At 42.5% G+C, this 21759-nt stretch overlaps 1 protein-coding gene and 1 long non-coding RNA gene across 5 annotated transcripts; one reads left to right on the top strand and one right to left on the bottom strand.

The window, feature by feature from the left end:
- The first annotated feature begins 2854 nt into the window (after nucleotides 1-2854).
- On the top strand, nucleotides 2855-18399 carry LOC117453769 (CD276 antigen-like). Of its 4 annotated transcripts, XM_071204580.1 has the most exons (6): nucleotides 2855-2978; nucleotides 3388-3576; nucleotides 13589-13776; nucleotides 14354-14409; nucleotides 17109-17471; nucleotides 17853-18399. In XM_071204580.1, exons 3-6 carry the CDS (start codon nucleotides 13634-13636, stop codon nucleotides 18089-18091), a joined length of 801 nt encoding a protein of 266 aa, XP_071060681.1. In that variant the 5' UTR covers nucleotides 2855-2978; nucleotides 3388-3576; nucleotides 13589-13633; the 3' UTR covers nucleotides 18092-18399. The 4 variants fall into 4 exon arrangements, with proteins under 4 accessions (XP_071060681.1, XP_033948630.1, XP_033948631.1 ...); XM_034092739.2 differs by lacking the exon at nucleotides 3388-3576; XM_034092740.2 differs by lacking the exons at nucleotides 3388-3576; nucleotides 13589-13776.
- Nucleotides 8769-11134, bottom strand: LOC139434688 (uncharacterized). The gene is made up of 2 exons (XR_011644006.1): nucleotides 11054-11134; nucleotides 8769-9254 (listed from the first exon to the last, which is right to left on the bottom strand). It is a non-coding gene; the product is annotated as an uncharacterized lncRNA (long non-coding RNA).
- Nucleotides 18400-21759: the final 3360 nt, after the last annotated feature.

Genomic DNA, 21759 nt, shown 5'->3' with positions numbered 1-21759 from the left:
CTCCTGCTATCTGACCGTGGCTGTCCTCTGTCTCCTGCTATCTGACCGTGGCTGTCCTCTGTCTCCTCCTATCTGACCGTGGCTGTCCTCTGTCTCCTGCTATCTGACCGTGGCTGTCCTCTGTCTCCTGCTATCTGACCGTGGCTGTCCTCTGTCTCCTGCTATCTGACCGTGGCTGTCCTCTGTCTCCTGCTATCTGACCGTGGCTGTCCTCTGTCTCCTGCTATCTGACCGTGGCTGTCCTCTGTCTCCGGCTATCTGTATATTTTGCGCAGTCTATCTCTGCTCACGCTGTTGCGTCGGCGTGTTCTCCTGCGTGTTGGCCATGTGTTGCACTGGAGCCAGACACCGCAAAGACTTCAGCCGAGCACGTACGAACTGCGCATGCGTGAGTGGCAATAACTCTCCTTACCAGCAGGCGGCGGTAGTGTGTATTCGTCATTCAAAACAGGCAACAACCGGAAAACAGAGAAGAAGAACTACGTGTGTGATATAAATAAACAACAGCTATGTGCGTTAGCTTCACCTTAGCATGTGTTCTTTGCAGGTGTTTGTTGAGGTTTGATTATGACTGATTTTAGAAAGTAACGAAGTAACGCGTGTCGGGGCAATGTTAGTAACTGTATTGTGATTACTGGATTATAAAAGTAGCGCTTTACACTACTCCTACCGACAAAGTAATATTATTACAGTAACGCGTTACACCCAACTCTGTACATCACCATGTGTCCCCGGTGTGTCGGGGAACTCACGCAGCGTCAGAAAATAAAACCCTCTCTCTTTTCCTCCGTACCCAAATCTCTAAAAACGGGGAACAACGGAGCTGATCCAGATTTGCGTCCGATATGACGTAACATCTGAAATGTGGACCCACGGGCCAATCAGAAACGTTGCTATCAGAAAGAATGCCCGACTGTTTTGGACGTAATATGATCGGTGTTTACATTAGCATCGCTAGCACTCAGAGCTAACCTGTGCTGGAGAGCATGTGTGTGAAGAAGCAGGAAGTAGAAAGGAACTCACCTTGTGGTATAACCGGCAAGAGAGAAAGCCTTTGAGCTCCAGACTGTTTCAGATCCTTGATAATCCATGATATGGAGTTTCATCACGGCAGCGTTTAGTTTAGACGGTAGCTGCCGGGTCCCGCGTGAGCTCAGACCCCTCCTTTCTTTATTTTTTAAAGCTTTATTCCCAAATCAGCACTTTTGAAACAGGAAGTGAAATAGAGGATATGAGGCATGGCTAGAATGGCTGATCTGTTTGGTATTTTGAGCAAAACACTTCATAGACATGTTTTTTATATATATTTTATATATCTGAGAGACCTACGCTATTGCCTACAAATAGCATGATAGGTGACCTTTAAATTACTCACACAGGAGAGTCAAAGTCACTCGTATATAAATAGGGATTTATTTACAAAATGTACATCTTTCTGTGCTTCTTTACTGAGAGCAGCTTTAAAGAGACAAACTAACGAGAGACACAGGAGGTGAGGAAGAGGAGCAGCCGGAGGAGGAAGGTCATCAGGTCACACGTCAGAAAATATACAGTCTGTCATCACATGACTTATTACTCAGAGCAATCAGAGGACAGTAATCTTCTGTAATCCAGATATGAATATTATATTTTATTTGAACTGAACCAGGAAATACTTTCACTTTTGCAGAAAGAGCTGCAGTGTTCAATAGAAACGTAATTGCAGTGATGTCAAGCCTGAGTATAAGAAAGATATACTTTATTAAGGGAAATTATGTTGTTACAGCAGCAATGTGTTTAGGCATTAACATCTTTCAATCTTTAAAAAGTGGAAACAAGTATAAACATAATAAAATAAAAACGATACAAATTAAAAAAAGTAATCGTTGTGCAGAGAATGGCCTTTATACTGTCTGAAACTGTGCTGTTACCATTCTTGGGCCAGGACTGTCTTGAAAAAGAGATTTTTAATCTCAATGAGACCTGTCCTGGTTAGATAAAGGTAAAATAAATAGAAAATATAATGATATTTACATATGTGAAATTTCTATCAAGTAGCATTTTATAATTTCTAATTTTTAAAATTGATGTTTTCAAATGTTTTCATATTCCTCACATTTTTAAAATTGGATATAATGTTACTGCTTTAGTTGTTTTAAGTCCATTAAACACTGAACCATGTATCCTTGAAGAGTAACTTTTCATGAGCTTCTCAAAAAACAAGTCCAGGTTAACAAGAAGGAGATAAATCCCCCTCTAAACAACTGCAGTGGAAAAGTGACTAACCCCATGATGCTCTCGTTCTCTCATCACAAAGCAAGGAGAGAAGTATGTCTTTATGTCTCGACACTGAGCAAAGAAACTTCTCTTTGTCTCCTGAATAGGGGGCATGTTATAATCCTCTAAAAGGTGACACACCTCACCCGAACTACAGGACTGAGCACACACTGTTAGACCACACTGTGAGCCTCTCCGCTCACACAGGGTTCAAATAGAGAAAGAGCAGGTTGGTTGATCACAGGCGTGTATTAGCTCCAAACAAAGTATACACCACGGGTCTCAAACGTTGCCCGTGTGGGAACCTTCACAGGTCCTTTGGCGACCTTCCAGGATCCCGCCTCCTGCAAAGCAGCCCAGAACCAGGTTACGACGCTTTTATTCAGGACAGTTTCAGCAGTACAAATGTTAAGCTTCTCTCAGTAAATGAATAGTTTTATTATTTTATTCTAAAACGGAGCGACTTTTACAAATTCCCTCAGGGGATGGTACAAATGTTTTGACAAGATTCAAGATGTGGGTGTTTGCACTGCATTGGCTCTGCTGCTAAAATGTCACAAGATCATAATGTATAAAGAAGAAGTGAAACGCATCTGCATCGCAACTTGACTAACTGGAGTTCACAAGTTACGAACACTGATCCTCATGAACAGGACGTCGGATTGGAGTTCCCTCCACTTTACATACAGAGAGAACAATGTTGACTGTGCCACAGAGGAGGTGTGAGTATCGGAACATAGTTTCAATAGTTTTACTCAAACCTGATTTTACTGCAGAAAGTGGAGAAAACTAAATGATTGTACTGTGCACAATGCAGCGCTTTAGTGCAATGCAGCGCTTTAGTGCAATGCAGCAGGCTCAAAACTGTTTGGGAAGATTTTTTATTTTATTTAGCTTCCTTTTTTTAAATCAAAAAGTGAAACTTTCCCTCCTGTATATTCTCTAACACAAGTTATTTTAAAGTTAAACTTTAAAAGCGCCAACATGTTTTCTTCTGATAAATGTTCTCAATGCCTTCTAGGGCTGAACGATTAATCGATTTTAAATCGAAATCGCGATTTTAAATGATGCGATTATTAAATCGCAAAGCCTGCAATTTTTGTTTACATTTTTGTTTTTCTTGTGTGTCAGTCCTCCACACCAATCAGAGGTGCTGTGCTCCACATGTACCAGCCATTGTTAACCAATCAGAAGTGGCCCATGATAGAAGGTGATAGATTGATCCAATCACCTGCCAAGTGCTTCTGAAAGTGCCTGCCCTTTCCAAATGGCTTCCAGTGGAGCTTTAGATGCTTTGGTGAAACAAACTATCTGGGTCAGGTTAGTAATGCTCCATCACATGTTTCTATCACAGGTGAATCTTAAACTGAAGCTTGACTTTAAAGCAACCCAACGGAAGTTTCATGTAAGTTTAGTTTTTTCACGCGTAGCTCGGGCTGCGGGGCGCTAGAGACGGGAGTTTATCGGATGTCAAATCTAAATTACTGCTAAAAATAATGAATAAAATACAAATATGAATCAATTAAAATGAATGAATGCACAAAAGGTCAAACATCAAGGCACTTGGCAATACAACCATCCCAAGCAGTTATTTACTTTGGCTTTCAAGAACATTGAGCCACATATTAACCAAACGTCTTTCTCCTTTCTACTGCAGCTGACACACGTGTTACTTATAGATATGTAGATTGGATTGTAATTAATCAGCAATATCTATAACTCATGTATAAAAACTATTATTTTTACCTTTGGAAACCAGAAATCGAGCTCCAACGGCCTAATGCATGATGGGAAAAAGTCCGATGCAATCGCATGAGAAACATAATGGCACCTATTAAAAAGATCAAGTGCTACCAAAATGGCTTTTACACATTAAGGGTATTCTACTGGTTACAACACAACACTTGAGAAACATTAAATATGTTTTGGAAGAAAAGCCTTTGACTGTTAACCATGGAAGGAAAACATGTGGTTCATTAAGATCACTTTGAAGTTGCATAAAATAAGATAGGACTTTATTTCTTCCGAAATAAATTGTTGTGCCAGAGTTACAAAAATACAATAACACATAACACAGCATAATAATGATGACACTGTACACAAACAGTGCAGTAAAAAGAGCAATTCATTCAATAATTATAGTATGAAGCTATACGCAGAATGTACTTACATAGGGGTCCATTAAAGACTCACGGCATTTCATGTTATAGTCACGAAATGAATCTATTGATTCGTGTTCACCAACACGATTTCACAATTTTTTTCGTGTCACACAGAACGATTTTAAAAGCAACGTAAATAATAACAAATTAGAAGGGAAAAAATGCAGATTTCAGCATTCTGACAGAACAATTTTAGAAGCAATGTATTTCTATTGGTAGTATGTTTCGTGCCTGCACCAAATAATAACACATTAGAAGGAAGAAAAGATGACCAAAAATACAGATGTCAGTATTCTGAGGCTCTGAGACATTTCTTTTCCTCACAGACGGCAAAAAAAACTCCGACATTATACAATTTAAAATAAAAGGGATAGGGTTAGGGTAAGATATTGAGTAAGAACGTGTTTTTATGAACCCCACAGCTTCTGGTATTCCAACCCAGTCTCACGGCATTTCGTGTTATAGTCACGACATTTAATCTATTGATTCGTGTTCACCAACACGATTTCCCCCTTTTTTTCGTGTCACACAGAACGATTTTAACGAGATTAAAGTGTTATTTTCTTCTTTTTTTTAAGTTTTTCGGATTTCATATCGCATTAACACCATATCCCTACATGCATTGCGGCTAAAACATCCAATCAGCAAGCTTAAACCATAGCTGAGGATCTTGGGTAATCAGTTCAGTGGCTGTGTATCGCAATGATGCTCGAAATGTCCCTTATAGGCCTACGTCTGTTTCCGGTTATTTTTATTTTGAAATTCAGTTCCTGACGGACGCCAAAAAAGCCCGAGATTATGGAACTAAACCAATAAATAAAAACAAGGACAATTGTGTGTTATTGGTGAGTAAATAACAGTGTGTTATTTTGAAAAGAATAACAAATTAGAAGGAAAAAAATATTTAAAAATACAGATTTCAGTATCCTGAGGCTCTGAGCCATTTATTTTCCTCACAGACGACAAAAAAAGTCCGACATTATACGATTTAAAATAAAAAGCAATAATCGTGGCTTGATATTGAGTAAGAACATGTTTTTATGAACCACACAGCTTCCGGTCTTCCAAGACCCGAACGGACAAAAAGACGTGGTGCAGGCACGAAACATACTACCAATAGAAAGACATTGCTTTTAAAATCGTTCTGTGTGACACGAAAAAAAGGGGGAAATCGTGATGGTGAACACGAATCAATAGATTAAATTAAATGTTGTGAGTATAACACGAAATGCCGTGAGACTGGGTTGTATGTACACATTAGCCGCGTTCACAGCAAGTACTTTGCCGTACTTAGTTCCCAGCACTTGGTTCCCCCATGGAACTAAGTGCAGATCGCGTTCACACCGGAATAAGTCCCTGGGGGAGGATTAGGCAAATGAAGCCGCTGACGTCACTTCTTCTTCTTCTGCTTTGGGTTTACTGGCAGGCCGCAAACCACTTCACGGCGTATACTGCCGCCCAAAGTCCCCGGCCGGAAGTCCCCGGAGTTGGGGAAGGCTTCAGTAGAAGCTGCTGGGACTCCCAGCAGCTTCTACTGAAGCCTTCCGAGTAAATCGCCAGAACGCCGACACCTCCTCATCTCCACCGCTCCCATGTTTTCTTTTGCCATAAGTTAGTCCCTCTGCGTTTCTGCGCTGGGCGAATGCTAATGCTAATGCTAATAATGCTAATGCAAGGATAATAAAATGGCGGCTCTCCAAAACATTTCAGAGTTTTACGGGGCGTGGTTTGCAATCGCCCAGCCAATCAGAACTGTGGTACTTTTTTCCCCAGGAAAGTACCTGCTCTCAGCAGGCGCTAAAAATGGGGTGAAAAGTTCCCGGCACTTCGGCACTTTCGGTTGACTTCCTCAACAAGAAGCTGATGAAAACAATGTTCGCCCATGCATCTCAAATATTTTCAGTTGTGCCGGAGTATGTCACATTACTTCACTGGCAGGGTACTTTTTTGCCTCAGTACCTACTTGCATTTCACACAGGGGAATGTCCGCATGCCGTGTTGTTTTTTGGCTCAATATGACTTCTCACAGAGTGTAAAATAGATACTGATCTGTCCTCACAAAAGCAGAAGTAAAAACTGAGCATGTGATGAGATCAGCTGTGTAGTTATTTACAGTGGTTTCACATGTTGTGTAGCTGCAGAGGTTAAAGGCATGTTCAGATGCTTTATTTCAGAAAACATTACTGTCAAAATACTTTATCACAAGTTAAAGTCCTGCATTCAAAATCGTACCCAAGTACAAAAGTATTATGAGCAATATGTACCTAAAGTATCAAAAGTAATCATTGTGCAGAAAAATTGCCTTTATGTGTGTATATAATTATATGTATATGTGACATTTATAGATAATATTGCTGCATGGAGTAGCATGGAGACAAGCCTTTTGTAAAACATTTAAATAATTGGAGTCTTTTGTGACTTAAAGAGTTAGTCAACTGTTTTTAGAGATACATTTGACAGAGCTGCCATGTTGTATAACCTGTGAGCTGTACACACACAGAGGCTCGGTTATACTTCACATCACAATCTGTCTTGAGTGATGATGGAGAAGCCGTTCTGTTTTTCTATCTTTATGGATTTAAAAGAAAAGAAGCTCCTGATATGTTAGTTGTCAGTTGCATGTTACTGCTGTAGATGTTTTCAAATCAAATTACTATTAGCAACATTACACTTGTTAGACGCTTTTATCCATTACGTCATGACCGCAGCAAATCTGGATCAGCTCCGTTGTTCCCCCGTTTTTAGAAATGTGGGTATGGAGGAAAAGAGAGAGAGTTTAATTTTCTGACACTTTGTGAGTCTCCTGGGCATATGATTTTCATGGGAGGGCACACAAAACCGCCATGTGCCGCGGCCAGTGGCGGCGCCCATACTTGCCAACCCTCCCGATTTTCGCAGGAGACTCCCGATTTCATTGCCCTCACCCGGTTTCCTCCCGGGGTCATATTTCTCCCGATTTCTGACTAAATCAGATTTACTCACGACTGTTTCCACTCTGACATTAATACACCTACACCATTGTTTGGTTTCCATGATAGCGCGTCTCTTTAGTAGCGCACGCAACTGAAAGTCTGACGGCCCCTACACACGGCGGCGTGCGTTGCCGCTTCAACGCTTCTGCCCATTCACTTTGAATGGGGTGACGTCACGATTCGCCAAACTGCATTGTGGGAGCAAAGCGTAGCTTCTCTCGAGGTGCTCGCTGCAAAAGTAGAGCAATGTTCTACTTTTGCCGCCTCGACGGAAGCGTCAGCCAATCAAATCCCTCGTATGTAAATCTGACAGTACAAGCACTAGCCAATCAAACCGGGTGTATGTTGGGAGAGCCAGACCGCAGTCATTTCCCATATGTCAACAAAAGGAGGAGAAAATGATCGTGGCGGTAGGGAACATACAGGGATACAAACCGGAGGAGCCAGGCATGGGGGGAGGTGGCAGAGACAGTGGGGGAAACTGGTAGGTTTTCGCTTGTTTGGGGAGTTTATATCCAGTGTACTTCATTTGAATGGACAGCTAGCAGGCAGACAGTATATTTAGCCAGCATGGATGTAGCATGAATGCTTTGCTTTGTATGTCCGGGGCGGGACATTCATGTGATTGGTTGTTGGTCGGGCTGCTCGCGTTGACTCCCCAAGCTCAAGACACGCCCACCGCCAAGCGGCAACGCAGGCCGCCGTGTGTAGGGGCCGTGAGAGGGTGAGGAAGATAGTCACAGAAAACAGAACAAGAATCGACAACTCGACCCTCTGCTCACTCCTCTCCTGTAAAATACAGGTCCAGCCCACACATATGCTCCATCAAGGATGGTGCTACAGGCCGCAAGGCAGTGCATTTACAACTATGTTAAAGAGCAACTTCCAGGTTAACCCTCTGGAGTCTAAGAGTATTTTCTCGATTTTTAGATGTTTTCTTAAATCACCTTTTAAATGTATTTCTTCTAACATGGCACCCCATGTGTTACATATCAAAATGTTCAGGACAATCTCTGGTCTTACTATATATGCAAATTACTCACCTTAGAGCACTGTTTGATGAGATAAGTAGCTCAAAAGCTTAAAATTTGACATCCGATTGTCGGAAAATCTTCCAAACTCTTGTGAAAACACAAATGTACTCATGTGATCGAATTGTTTTGGTGTTTTAGATTTGGTTACCAAAGTCCTAGGATCACAAAAGTAGTGAAATATTTGAATTACACTGTATATAAATGTGTTAAAAATTGTATTCGAATTTTGAGTAAAATAGGTGTTTATCACTCTACTTTCACCACAGCAGGGACTGAGATACATCAGGACTGAGTAATGACTTCATATTACATACCAAGGTTCATGTGATGTGTACAAATACAAATTGAGCATTCAACAATTTATTATAAATATGTTTTTTTCAACCAACTATTTATATAAATATAAGAAACTGAAAAATCTAACTATTTACAATATTGAACATCAGAACTTTCAACCAACTATTCATTATAAATGTCAAGACAGTGTCATGGTATTTGTCTGTCTTCCAAGACAGTGGGTCTGGCTGCTGTGTAGGTGGGGTGTACACGTGCTATACGAGACCTCCACGAGACCTCCTTGCTGGCTGGGTTGAAGGTGATGGCTGTGGTGGAGCCTTTGTGCTGAGGTGTATCTTGACCTGGTGGCAGCCGCAGATGGAGGTGGAGGCAGCTGTAGTGATGCTGGTCTGCTGGTCCTTGGTGGTGATGGCTCTAGTGAAGGCCCTTGAGCCACAGTAGATCTTGACCTGGGGGCCGGCACAGATGGATGTTGTGGCTGCTGGATAAACGCCGCCTGTGGGCCACTAGGCCCAGACAGCTGTGAAACATCTCTGTAAAACAAATTAAAATGTAGGACAATAATTACAACTAATTTCATTGAAATAAAGTTCAAGTAAAATGTTGCTCAAGCACAAATAACAATGCACACATGAAAAGAAAGTTTGGGAGGTTGGAGAAGGAATCTCTCTCGATCACACACACACACACACACACACACACACACACACACACACACACACACACACACACACACACACACACACACACACATAATGATTACAACAAAATGCAAAAAATAAATTAAAAAAAATATAAAATATATTTTAAGGGGTGTAACGGTACACGTACCCGTACCGAAATGATTCGGTATGGGCCCTTCGGTTCGGTACACGTGTGTACCGAAGTGTACCGAACGAATATAACGTTAAACGTAAAAAAATGAGAACGTGAACAACTTCTTGGAAGCATTCTCAGGTGCTGCGTCGCAGCATTCAGAGTAATTTGCACCCATTGTGTTCAACGCGTCATAGAGCGAGCAAGTCATTTCATTGGACGAGAGGCATACTATGAGAGCTGGTCAGAGGGATGCGTTCAAATGTAGTCAGTAATTTGAGGAACTGTCGAAATGGCGAACGCAGATAAAGTTGAGCTCGAAAATCCTCCAGCATCATTGAAGTCTCCGGTTTGGGAACATTTTGGTTTCGCAGTTACATACAAGGATGACGGACAAAGACAGGTGGACCGAACCAAAGCTGTTTGTCGGCATTGTTCAACTAACATTGGTTACGCGGCTAACAATACATCAAACTTGCACGCTCATTTGAAAAGGCATCACCCGAACGTGAATATCACCGGTACCAAAAGAAAAAAGACTGAAGTGCAAACCCAACTCCCACTAGCATGTAAGCCTCCACCACTCGCAACAAGTTCAGACCGAGCCAAAGCTATTACAAACGGCAAATATCCTTATGTTGCCATGTTAGCAAAGCGCTACCTGGCTGTATCTGCTACCTCTGTCCCTAGAGAGGGTGTTCTCCACAGCAGGAGGCATTGCTAGTGCCAGCAGATCTGCCCTTTCAACAGCAATGTGGACAAGTTCATCTTTCTTTAAACAACATGAAAATACAATGACAAGCAAGTCCTGATGTCAAACTGGCTGCTTAGGTGCTAGTACAGTTCAGTTCAAATACAGATTATTTCAGTTCATCGAAATGCTGCACCTTAATGTTTATTTTATTATATTTTGTATTAATTTGAGTGAATACATTATTCACAGTTTAATAATAATTAAAAAAAAATATGTTATGTTTTGTGATCATTTTTTATGCTGTACCGAAAACGTACCGAACCGAACCGTGACCTAAAAACCGAGGTACGTACCGAACCGAAATGTTTGTGAACCGTTACACCCCTAACACACACCCACACACACACACACACACACACACACACACACACACACACACACACACACACACACACACACACACACACCTGATTACAAAGTCTCATCTGTACAGGACGGTAAAATAATAACAGGCACACATAAATAAATCTATGACAAAGTCTCATCTGTACAGAACAGTATAATAAAATAATCGATGGCAAAAACATGTCACTGTAAATGTCTCCGTTGTGGGACGAATAAATGATTAATTTAATCATATACACATGTAATCTCACTTTTACACACCAACATAACGTTAACACAGAGTAAACGTTTGCTAATTTGTCCCAAGAAAAAGTTCATGACTATCGATAAAAAATATATATCAATAAACCTATTGTTCATTTTCGCGGTATTCCCCACACATTGCCAGTACACTATTACTGTAATATTTACACTTACCCATGTCCAAATGGATCCTTGTTGTTGTCTTTGTATTCTTCTTCGAAGACTTCAGGTTCTGAGGCTCTATCTTCAGTGCTGCTAGCGAAAACAATCTCTCGCGAAGTCGGCAACTGTAACATTTTTTTTAGCCATTTTCTCTGTCTGTCTCTCTCTCTCTCTCTCTCTCTCTCTCTCTCCTCATAGACGTAAACTGATGGGAGACACGTGGTTTATGTTTGTTTTACTTGGTGGGTAGGTCCTTAGTGATTTCTCGATGTCCATTGGTCATTTCAGACCATGATGTCTGCCGGCCGAAATTTCCTTGACGGACACACAAATCCACCAATCCCACACAGTGTAAAGTCAAGCTGCTTTGAGCGGCCATATTGGCTGCTGTGCCCTGGTTACAGTCTCACAGGAGATACCGCTGGAAAGCTACTCTTCCAGCGATTCCGCGGATATCTGAATCACATTTCTACTCCTTATAATCGAAAATATATGATTAATTACGTAAAATTACGCGCACCTGGACGCACCGGCGCCGACTCCAGAGGGTTAAAGACACCTGTGAATAAATGTGTAGGAAAATGACGTATACTACACTAGTTTTTCCAAAAAAATATACAGAAATATACACTACAGTGACATCTGCCGTCGTTTTTGTATGACATTGTTACTTCCGCATCAAACAAGCCTCCCCACGTGACCTCCCACGTGTGACGTAACAAAGGGGAAATAAGGGGGGGAGCGGCCGCTGTAACATATTAATAAACATGGATCCCAATGCTAGTTTCGACACAGAAGACACAGAAGAAGTTGAACATGTATATATTTGAATGCATATGACGGACCACAACCTTATAATTATGAGCCTGCTAGGCGTCCAAGAGACCAGGAGCAGCCAAGGATTAGAAGAAATAACGGCCATCGGAGAGAAATTGAGCTGTGGTGTGAGGAGAACCAGTGGAGAACTGGGCAGCTGTCTTGGTGAGTGATCGGCGTTAGCTACAGAATGTTAGCTAACGTCACATCACAACATTGTAAAGTTAGCTATCATATCAGGCTATAACTAAAGCAGCATTGATAATATAGTAACGTTACTGGCAGGACTGTTGATACTGATCCATAACAGAAACTAAGGCGCAAGTATCAGCCGTATCTCGCGTTACCTAATGCAACTCCACACTACCTTACGGTGCTGTACCGGAGGGGAGAGAGAGAGCAGGGAAGGGGGGGGGGGAGAGATGTAATACGGTTTCCTGATAAACGTTTGTCCCGACAGGCTGGTATTTGTGCAACCTGCACAAACACAATACTGCACCATGATTACAAATGGTGAAATACAATGTAAAACTACCGAAAAATACCAGCTCACTAAAACACAACCGCTCAACACAACTGCTAACTATTCCCGCGGTCAGAGAGCGGAGATGTTTACCCTTTGTGATGTAATATGACGTATGACCTTAAAAAAAAGCCGTTTTTAAGAGCAGAGCTCAAAATTGCTCCTTTCCCTCTGAATTCCTGCCCTTATGTCTCGTAAAACATATCAAATCCTGCATTCACCTTTTTAATTGTAATTTTCAAGCCAGTTTAAGCATAAATGTAGAAAAAACAAAAACCTGCAAGTTGCCCTTTAATGTTAATCTAATACAGCTCCGGCGATCCACTCACCCCCCTTGCAGTCAGCGCCAAACACAGGAAGCGTAGGATTTACGAGTCACAAGAACGCGGAGGTCTTCAACATCTTTAGCGAAAGAATGAAGCAGAATGAAGTGTTGAACAGTGTCTTGTAAAGTAGAAATGCTCCGTCAAATATACTAAATAAAATCAGAGCCACCTGTCGTCAGTGAAACCTCCTCCTGACTGCAGGACGTCTCTCATTATAGCCTATGTGTAATTGTTTTTTTAACGCACGTTGTCTGAATTATATAATCATATAAACAGTCAACTACAATCTGTTGATGATATGCTTTCCAGATTAACAGCAGCATGAACATAACCTGCCGATGCTCCATGGTGGAGGCTACAGTAGAAATTGCTGGGATTTGCATTTGTACCCCCTTACTTTCTGACCAATCGTTGAACAGCATTTACGAGCACATGACTTGTGTTTAAAGTTTATAGTCCGTTTGAGTTTTGCCCGGTGAACGCAAAAGGAACCTTCTGAAAAATAAAACTTGGAACAAACTGTCGTCTGGTGCGCACCAGAGAAGCGGACTATTTTAGGTGTGAATGCACCTAAACTGTCCTCTAATCAGACCGAAAACAGGAGATGTTTTAATAAGGGACTCCAGCAGATAGCAGACCGTTTTTACACCAACAACGACACAATTACAGTCACTTCAGTAAATGAGACTCCATAGCCTACATCCCCCATGTAACATCTGTAAAGTGTTATATCTATATTTATTTATTTATTTCAGTCACTGTGAGTTTTATCATTTGGCTGTAGGTCATTGATCCTTCTTTTTATTCTTTAACTAAGATACGTGTTGAACTTTATTTAAGCCACTGGTTTACAGGGTGTCTACTTTATCTCCTCCCCTACAGCCTGAACTACGACTATAATGCAAATTGAATGCACCACACCAGAACATGTTGGGCTCAGACCACAGAAAACAAACTGCAGAAACATCCCCTTCTCTTATTACGCATGCAGCCTCGTTGAAACACCAACTGGCTTCATCGGATAACAGAGCTGTCAGCACTGAGGTCTCTACAGTCTCACATATTTACAGGTAGGAACCTCTATGGTAGGAACACTACTTTATTAAGGAAATGATGTCTCCTACAGCTGCTTCCTTTTAAGCTCCTGTTGTAGAGAACAGGCGCCATATTAAACTAAAATAACGAGTTGGAAAGATGTTGACTCAGAAACGTTTTTCAAACACAAACTGTGTTAATTATTGAAATGTGCCGGAATGCGAAAGCTGTCTCTTTCTCCTCACGAAGCACACATTCACTATTATAATAACAATAATTATTTGTATTATTACTGTTATTAGTCAGAGAGATTCGGAAACAAGGGGGTGTTGAACTGAAAGCGTTCAGTTGGTGCTCTGTTTCCTGATCTGTTCACTGATCTCAAAGCAGAAAGTACTGTTCCTGGTGTCAGTCCTCTGAAGTATTGAGATGACTAAAGACGGACTGTATTTGTTTGTAATGTGTGACATTGATATGTGTGTGTGTGTGTGTGTGTGTGTGTGTGTGTGTGTGTGTGTGTGTGTGTGTGTGTGTGTGTGTGTGTGTGTGTGTGTGTGTGTGTGTGTGTGTGCGTGCGTGCGTGTGTGCGTGCGTGCGTGCGTGCTCTCACAGGGAGAAGATGGTCTTCGTCATCCTGCTGCTCCTCTTCCTCACCCCCTGTATCTCTGGTTAGTTTTACTTCTGTAATACCCACTAAGACACAAGTGAATATTATTGGAAAACTTGTCACATTTAAGTTTTTTATAAAGAAGCATCTTAGAGCTCTTTGGTATGGAACACTATTAGTGCAAAACTGAGGAAAGAGATTATTTTTGTATTTAGCTTTTTTTAAATCAAAATGTCAAGAAGTGGAGCTTTCGGTCTGCGAGGCTACTGGAGATGGTCCGTGAAAAAAAAAAAAAAAAATCCACTTTTGTATCAAGGATTTTCGCGGACCACCTCATATGCAAACTGTAAAAATAAGTACATAATATATAAACGTAGTGTTAAAACGCAGATATTTGTTATTGTATTTGTTACCACCACTACCCATGGTTATGTGTGCACGTGCAAAACCACAAACGTGGATTGGTGGCTAGCATCAGGTTCCTGAGGAGAAAAGAGGTTACCGATAATAAAGATAATGAGAGTGAGTCGGAGGACAAGCCAGATTCCGCCGAGAAGAACAAAGAAAGGGAAGACTAAGAGAAAACACAATGGAGCTGGGGTTTACCGACTCAGGCACTGAAGACGAGCCTTTGCCAGCATGCGTTCTGTGCTACGAGACACTGGCTAACGAGAGCCTAAAACCAGCTAACCTTCGCCGTCAATCCTGGAATCTGGCACTACGTTTATATATGTACTTATTTTTACGGTTTGCATATGAGGTGGTCCGCGAAAATCCTTCATAGTAAAAAGTGGTCCTCATAAACAAAAAGTTTGAGAACCCCTGATCTAACAAGTAATTTATTCTTAACAGTTCAATGTTTATTCTCAATAATTAAACTTTAAAAGAGCTTAACTGTTTTTTCTGATACATTTTTCCTAATGCCTGGAACTTAAATTGAAAGATTGACTCGACATTTTTGGCTTTTTTCTTAACATGCTAAATACAAAAGTAAAATAGTCCTTTTCTTCTTCATTTCCCCTTATACCCTAATACTCCTCCTTAGGAGACCACTGTCTCTGGTTAGTCTCTTTAAAGCTGTTCTCAGCAAAGCAGCACAGAAACATAGCTGTAGTTTAAAGAGTCCCCCTGTGTCTCCTCCACAGGAACATAGCTGCAGTATAAAGAGTCCCTCTGTGTCTCCTCCACAGGAACATAGCTGCAGTTTAAAGAGTCCCTTTGTGTCAACTCCACAGGAACATAGCTGAAGTTTAAAGAGTCCCTCTGTGTCTCCTCCACAGGAACATAGCTGTAGTTTAAAGAGTCCCTCTGTGTCTCCTCCACAGAAACATAGCTGCAGTTTAAAGAGTCCCTCTGTGTATCCTCCAAAGGAACATAGCTGCCATTTAAAGACTCCCTCTGTGTCTCCTCCACAGGAACATAGCTGCAGTTTAAAGAGTCCCTCTGTGTCTCCTCCACAGGAACATAGCTGCAGTATAAAGAGTCCCTTTGTGTCAACTCCACAGGAACATAGCTGAAGTTTAAAGAGTCCCTCTGTGTCTCCTCGACAGGAACATAGCTGTAGTTTAAAGAGTCCCTCTGTGTCTCCTCCACAGAAACATAGCTGCAGTTTAAAGAGTCCCTCTGTGTCTCCTCCACAGGAACATAGCTGTAGTTTAAAGAGTCCCTCTGTGTCTCCTCCACAGGAACATAGCTGCAGTTTAAAGAGTCCCTCTGTGTCTCCTCCACAGGAACATAGCTGCAGTATAAAGAGTCCCTCTGTGTCTCCTCCACAGGAACATAGCTGCAGTTTAAAGAGTCCCTTTGTGTCAACTCCACAGGAACATAGCTGAAGTTTAAAGAGTCCCTCTGTGTCTCCTCCACAGGAACATAGCTGTAGTTTAAAGAGTCCCTCTGTGTCTCCTCCACAGAAACATAGCTGCAGTTTAAAGAGTCCCTCTGTGTCTCCTCCAAAGGAACATAGCTGTAGTTTAAAGAGTCCCTCTGTGTATCCTCCAAAGGAACATAGCTGCCATTTAAAGAGTCCCTCTGTGTCTCCTCCACAGGAACATAGCTGTAGTTTAAAGAGTCCATCTGTGTCTCCTCCAAAGGAACATAGCTGTAGTTTCAAGAGTCCCTCTGTGTATCCTCCAAAGGAACATAGCTGTAGTTTAAAGAGTCCCCCTGTGTCTCCTCCAAAGGAACATAGCTGTAGTTTAAAGAGTCCCTCTGTGTCTCCTCCACAGGAGCTGCAATATAAAGAGTCCCTCTGTGTCTCGTCCAGAGGAACATAGCTGCAGTTTAAAGAGTCCCCCTGTGTCTCCTCCACAGAAACATAGCTGCAGTTTAAAGAGTCCCTCTTTGTCTCCTCCACAGGAACATAGCTGCAGTTTAAAGAGTCCCTCTGTGTCTCCTTCACAGAAACATAGCTGCAGTTTAAAGAGTCCCTCTGTGTCTCCTCCACAGGAACATAGCTGCAGTTTAAAGAGTCCCTCTGTGTCTCCTCCACAGGAACATAGCTGCAGTTTAAAGAGTCCCTCTGTGTCTCCTCCACAGGAACATAGCTGCAGTATAAAGAGTCCCTCTGTGTCTCCTCCACAGGAACATAGCTGCAGTTTAAAGAGTCCCTCTGTGTCTCCTCCACAGGAACATAGCTGCAGTTTAAAGAGTCCCTCTGTGTCTCCTTCACAGAAACATAGCTGCAGTTTAAAGAGTCCCTCTGTGTCTCCTCCACAGGAACATAGCTGCAGTTTAAAGAGTCCCTCTGTGTCTCCTCCACAGGAACATTTGTAGTGAATGTGACTCAGGCTTCCTATCAGGCAGAGGAGAACCAGAACATCACCCTGGAGTGGACCTTCAGCACCAGAAGAGACACTTCCCTCAGATCCATTTCTACCATCTGTGAGCTTCATACTGAAAGCAGACCCTTCGTCCTGTTTCATCTCCATCAAGGCATTGAATCCCCAGAGTCTCAGGATCCACAGTTTGCAGGACGAGTCCAGTGGGACAAAGACGTCCTCACAGAAGGACGCCTCACACTTCATGTCTCCAGACTCAGGATCAATGACTCTGGGTTTTATGTGTGTGACATACTCGTCAGACCTGATGGGAGCAACTCTAGGAGATGCTGGCTCAACGTCACTGGTGAGTAAACGCAGTAGAAGTCTAGAGATAAATACTAATGCATCTACATCCATTATGTTGCCGCTAATATTGGATCATATTCGCCAATAATTGAACAGTTAACAGCTGGAAAAGGAAACTGCAGATACTCAACAAAGTATGAATGAAAGACCAAAAGAGTCCTGCTGCTCAAATCTTAAGAACGGCTTGTTTTAACGGTTTGAAAAATAAAACTCTGCACTCAAACCAACTGTGATCCAAACCAGCCCCACAGAACTCATTTTAGTGGAAAAGGGGAAACTGAGACGCTGGACGTTGCAGATGATCATGTTTTCACTCTAGATTAAACCTGTTGTCAACACTAACATGGTTCCTCGTGTTATATTCTGTCCTTTTCCACAGCTGCTGAAGAGCTCGAACCTCAGAGACCAACGGAGAGGCCACATCTAGAGATTCTGATTTGGGTTATCTTTGGACTGTTACCTCTTGGGGTAGTCTTAAGTGTCAGCTATGATTGCATGGCTTTAATAAAATGTAATAGAAGAACCCACAATACAGATGGAGAGTTCATCAGAGAAACAAACCATCAGGACTTATCTCCGTCTGAATCTGAGCATAGAGTGAGACTCTCCAACATCTGATTCAAGTGTCAGAAAAGCGCTCAGTGTAACATCTGTAAAGTGTATTTGTTATATTTATTTATTTCAGTCGTCATGTGAGTTTTATCATTCACCTGTAGGTCACTCTGTTCTCTGCTTACCAATGGATATTGTTACCATGTTAATGTGCTTTTATAAACGTTACATATTAGCAATAAATCCCTTTTATTTTGTATTCACTGCACAGTCGGCATACAGGAGGAGGTCTTTGGAAATGTTCAATTGGATCGACTTAAAAGTGTAAAAATGCTTTTTTGTAAAATATTATAATAAAGTTGTTTATTCTTTTACACTATTGTTCATCCACATGTCTCCCTGCTTCTTGAACACTGTAGCTGCCTTGAATTTCTGCCAAGACTTGAAAGAGAAACTAAAAACACACGGACCAATCAGGAGGCAGTGAACTGAGGGGTTTTCTAATGCGTATGCACCAGGGAAAGGCAACCAATGGGAACCTTTGCTTTATTAATAAGAGCGGACGGTTGATATTGAACGACTACAATCGTATAAAAAAACGTCAGCCAATCAGAGAGAAGGAGATCCCCTGCCTGCTTATTGATCTGAAGAGATGTTTTCTAGATGTAACCAATCATTGAGGGATGCTGTGAATCCTGCTGTTTCCAGACTCATGAGATCTCTACACTTTCCAAAGGTTTACAGGTAAGGTCACATCTTTGTTCTCCTGTTAGGAAATAACGAGCTAAAAGACACGCCTCACTGACCTCGTTATAAAATAAAGTGCTATCAAAACGACTGGAAACATCCGGGGTATCCTATTGGTTAAACTACAAAAAATACATCCGGGGAAAATGCTTTTTACGCAGTATTCTGTGGAGAAATAAATAAATTCAAAAAATATAATATATCAAAAACAATAATAGTACAAAAATATATTATAAATATGATAATTTAGTAAATAATAATAATATTCATAATAATAATAATAATAAATTGTATATAATAATGATTAAAAAATGAAATACAAAATAATAAAAATAATAAATACAAAGAAATTATAAAGATAATAATAGTCCAATAATAATAGTAAATATTAAAAGAGATTATAATAATAACAGTAAAAGACAGACTGCTCTGTTTAATCAGAAATCAGACCTGTATTCGTCCCACAGAGGGGGAATGTACATTGTTACAGCAAAAGTGGGAGAAACAGAGAAGTCAAATAAAACACTATTAGATAAAATGGCAGGCACAAAAAAAATAAAATAAAAAGGGTTAGGGTTAGTTATTCAAATCTACAAATTACATTCGGATTAATCTGCAAGTTGCATACGTTTAATTGCACAACAGGGCCTGAATCAGCTTCATTAAACGCAGTTTTCCTATAAATACATTCATTTCTGATCCTAAATATCTTGGTTTCTTCTTTTCTAAGGTCACATTGTTCTGTTTTCTCATATAATACACTTCAGTAAAAAACATCTTAATGATATTTCTGTTCACTTGCATGTATTGGCATTACATTTGATATTGAAGTAATCCAAAAGCATTTTTAATACTCAGATACTGATTATATTTGTTTAACAGGCAACTAGTAATTGTTACAGAATACATTTTAAAAACTTTAAAGAGTTCTCTCCTGCTGATGTTCAGGTGTTTATCAGTATGTAGTGTCTCTACTTTAAAGAGTCCTCTCCTGCTGATGTTCAGGTGTATATCAGTATGTAGTGTCTCTACTTTAAAGAGTCCTCTCCTGCTGATGTTCAGGTGTATATCAGTATGTAGTGTCTCTACTTTAAAGAGTCCTCTCCTGCTGATGTTCAGGTGTTTATCAGTATGTAGTGTCTCTACTTTAAAGAGTCCTCTCCTGCTGATGAGAGAGAGAATTAAACCGAACAAAAATGTTACGATGTGTGAAGCAGGCAAGACCCAAATGCAGATTAAAGTGAAAATTCCTTTATTTCAAGGCTATAACAAAAACAGAACACTCACCGGAGACTTACTCACTAAACAAGACGAACCGACAAAGACAGATAAACCAGAACTTAAATACACACAAGACTAATCAAACAAACAAGAGACAGGTGAGGAGGGAGGAGAAAACACAGGGGCACCAGGTGAACACAATCGGATAATCAGGGAGGGAAAACAGACAGAAAGCAACAGGCAGGAAGGGGGGGTGAACACAAAATAAAAAAGGAAACCAAAGACAAAACACAACACGGACAGATCGTGACAGTACCCACCCCTCAAGGGACGGATCCCAGACGTCCCAAAAAAAGTCCAGCAGGGTGGGTGGAGGGGGACTGGAGGAGGGACACAAAACTAGGGCCAACAGGGTGGGTGGAGGGGGTCTGGAAGACGGGCTTGGGCTGACAGCCCAGGGGCACAGCGGAGGACCCGGAAGGGGTCTCGGGCGGACGGCCCGGGGGCAAGGCAGAGATCAAGGATGGGGTCTCAAGCGGACGGCCCGGGGGCAAGGCAGAGTTTGAAAAGGGGGACTCGGGCGGACGGCCCGGGAGCAAGAGTTCGAGGAGGGGCGAAGACCACAGCTCTCAGGGGACCGGGCAGGAGCCGGTGTTGACCGGACAGTAACCAGAGCCGGTGGAACAGATGTCGGCAAGATTCCCTACGGAAGAGGACAAGGAGTTGGCAGGACCCCCGGCGAGACATGTGATGTCGAGGCCTCCAACGAAACAGGACATGGGGTTGGCAGGACCCCCGGTAGAAGAGTAGTCGGCGGGCCTCCAACGGCACAGTACCCAGGGTTGGCAGGACCCCCGGTAGGAGAGTAGTCGGCGGGGCCTCCAACGGCACAGGACCCAGGGTTGGCAGGACCCCCGGCAGGAGAGTAGACGGCGGGACCTCCAACGAGACAGCAAATGGGGTTGGCAGGACCCCCAGCGGAACCTCCAACGGTACAGGACATGGGGTTGGCAGGACCCCCAGCAGAAGAGTAGTCTGCGGGACCTCCAACGGCACATGAGTAGGGACTTGAATGGGAACTCGAGAGACAGGGCTTGAGAGGGAACTCGAGAGGAAACTTGAGAGGTGACTTGAAAGGAATCTTGAGAGGGAACTTGAACGGAGACTCGAGAGGTGCCTTGAGAGGGGACCCGATAGGGAACTCGAGAGGGGACTAGAGAGGGAACTGGAGAGGTGACTGGAGAGGGAACTCGAGAGGTGACTAGAGAAGGGACTAGAGGAGGGACTCGGGAAGGGACTCGGGAAGGGACTCGGGAAGGGACCAGAGGAGGGACTAGAGAGGTTACTTGAGAAGTGTCTTGAAAGGGGACTCGAGAGGTAGCTCGAGAGGAGACTTGAGGGAACTGGAGAGGAGCCTTGAGAGGTGACTCGAGAGGTAACTCGAGAGGAGACTGGAGAGGAGACTAGAGAGATGACTAGAGAGGAGGCTTGAGAGGGGACTCGAGAGGTAGCTCGAGAGGAGACTTGCGAGGGAACTGGAGAGGAGACTTGAGAGAGTTGGTTTGCCAACCGAACACGGGGGGCTGGAGTCGGCCGGTATGCTGACAGGACTCTGGGAGCTGGCGTCGGTTGGAGAGCCAGCAGGAGACGAGGTGCTGGAGTCGGCCGGTACGCCGACAGGACACGGGCAGCTGGCGTCGGCCGGAGACGAGGGGCTGGAGTCGAAACCATGGCTGCTGGGGCCAGGACTGAGGCTGGAACCATGG

The sequence above is a fragment of the Pseudochaenichthys georgianus genome, chromosome 10 (genome assembly GCF_902827115.2).
Source record: "Pseudochaenichthys georgianus chromosome 10, fPseGeo1.2, whole genome shotgun sequence".
NCBI classification, from domain to species: Eukaryota; Metazoa; Chordata; class Actinopteri; order Perciformes; family Channichthyidae; genus Pseudochaenichthys; species Pseudochaenichthys georgianus.
Note: the sequence above shows the minus strand (reverse complement) of the source record. Positions and strands in the feature narration are given on the sequence as shown.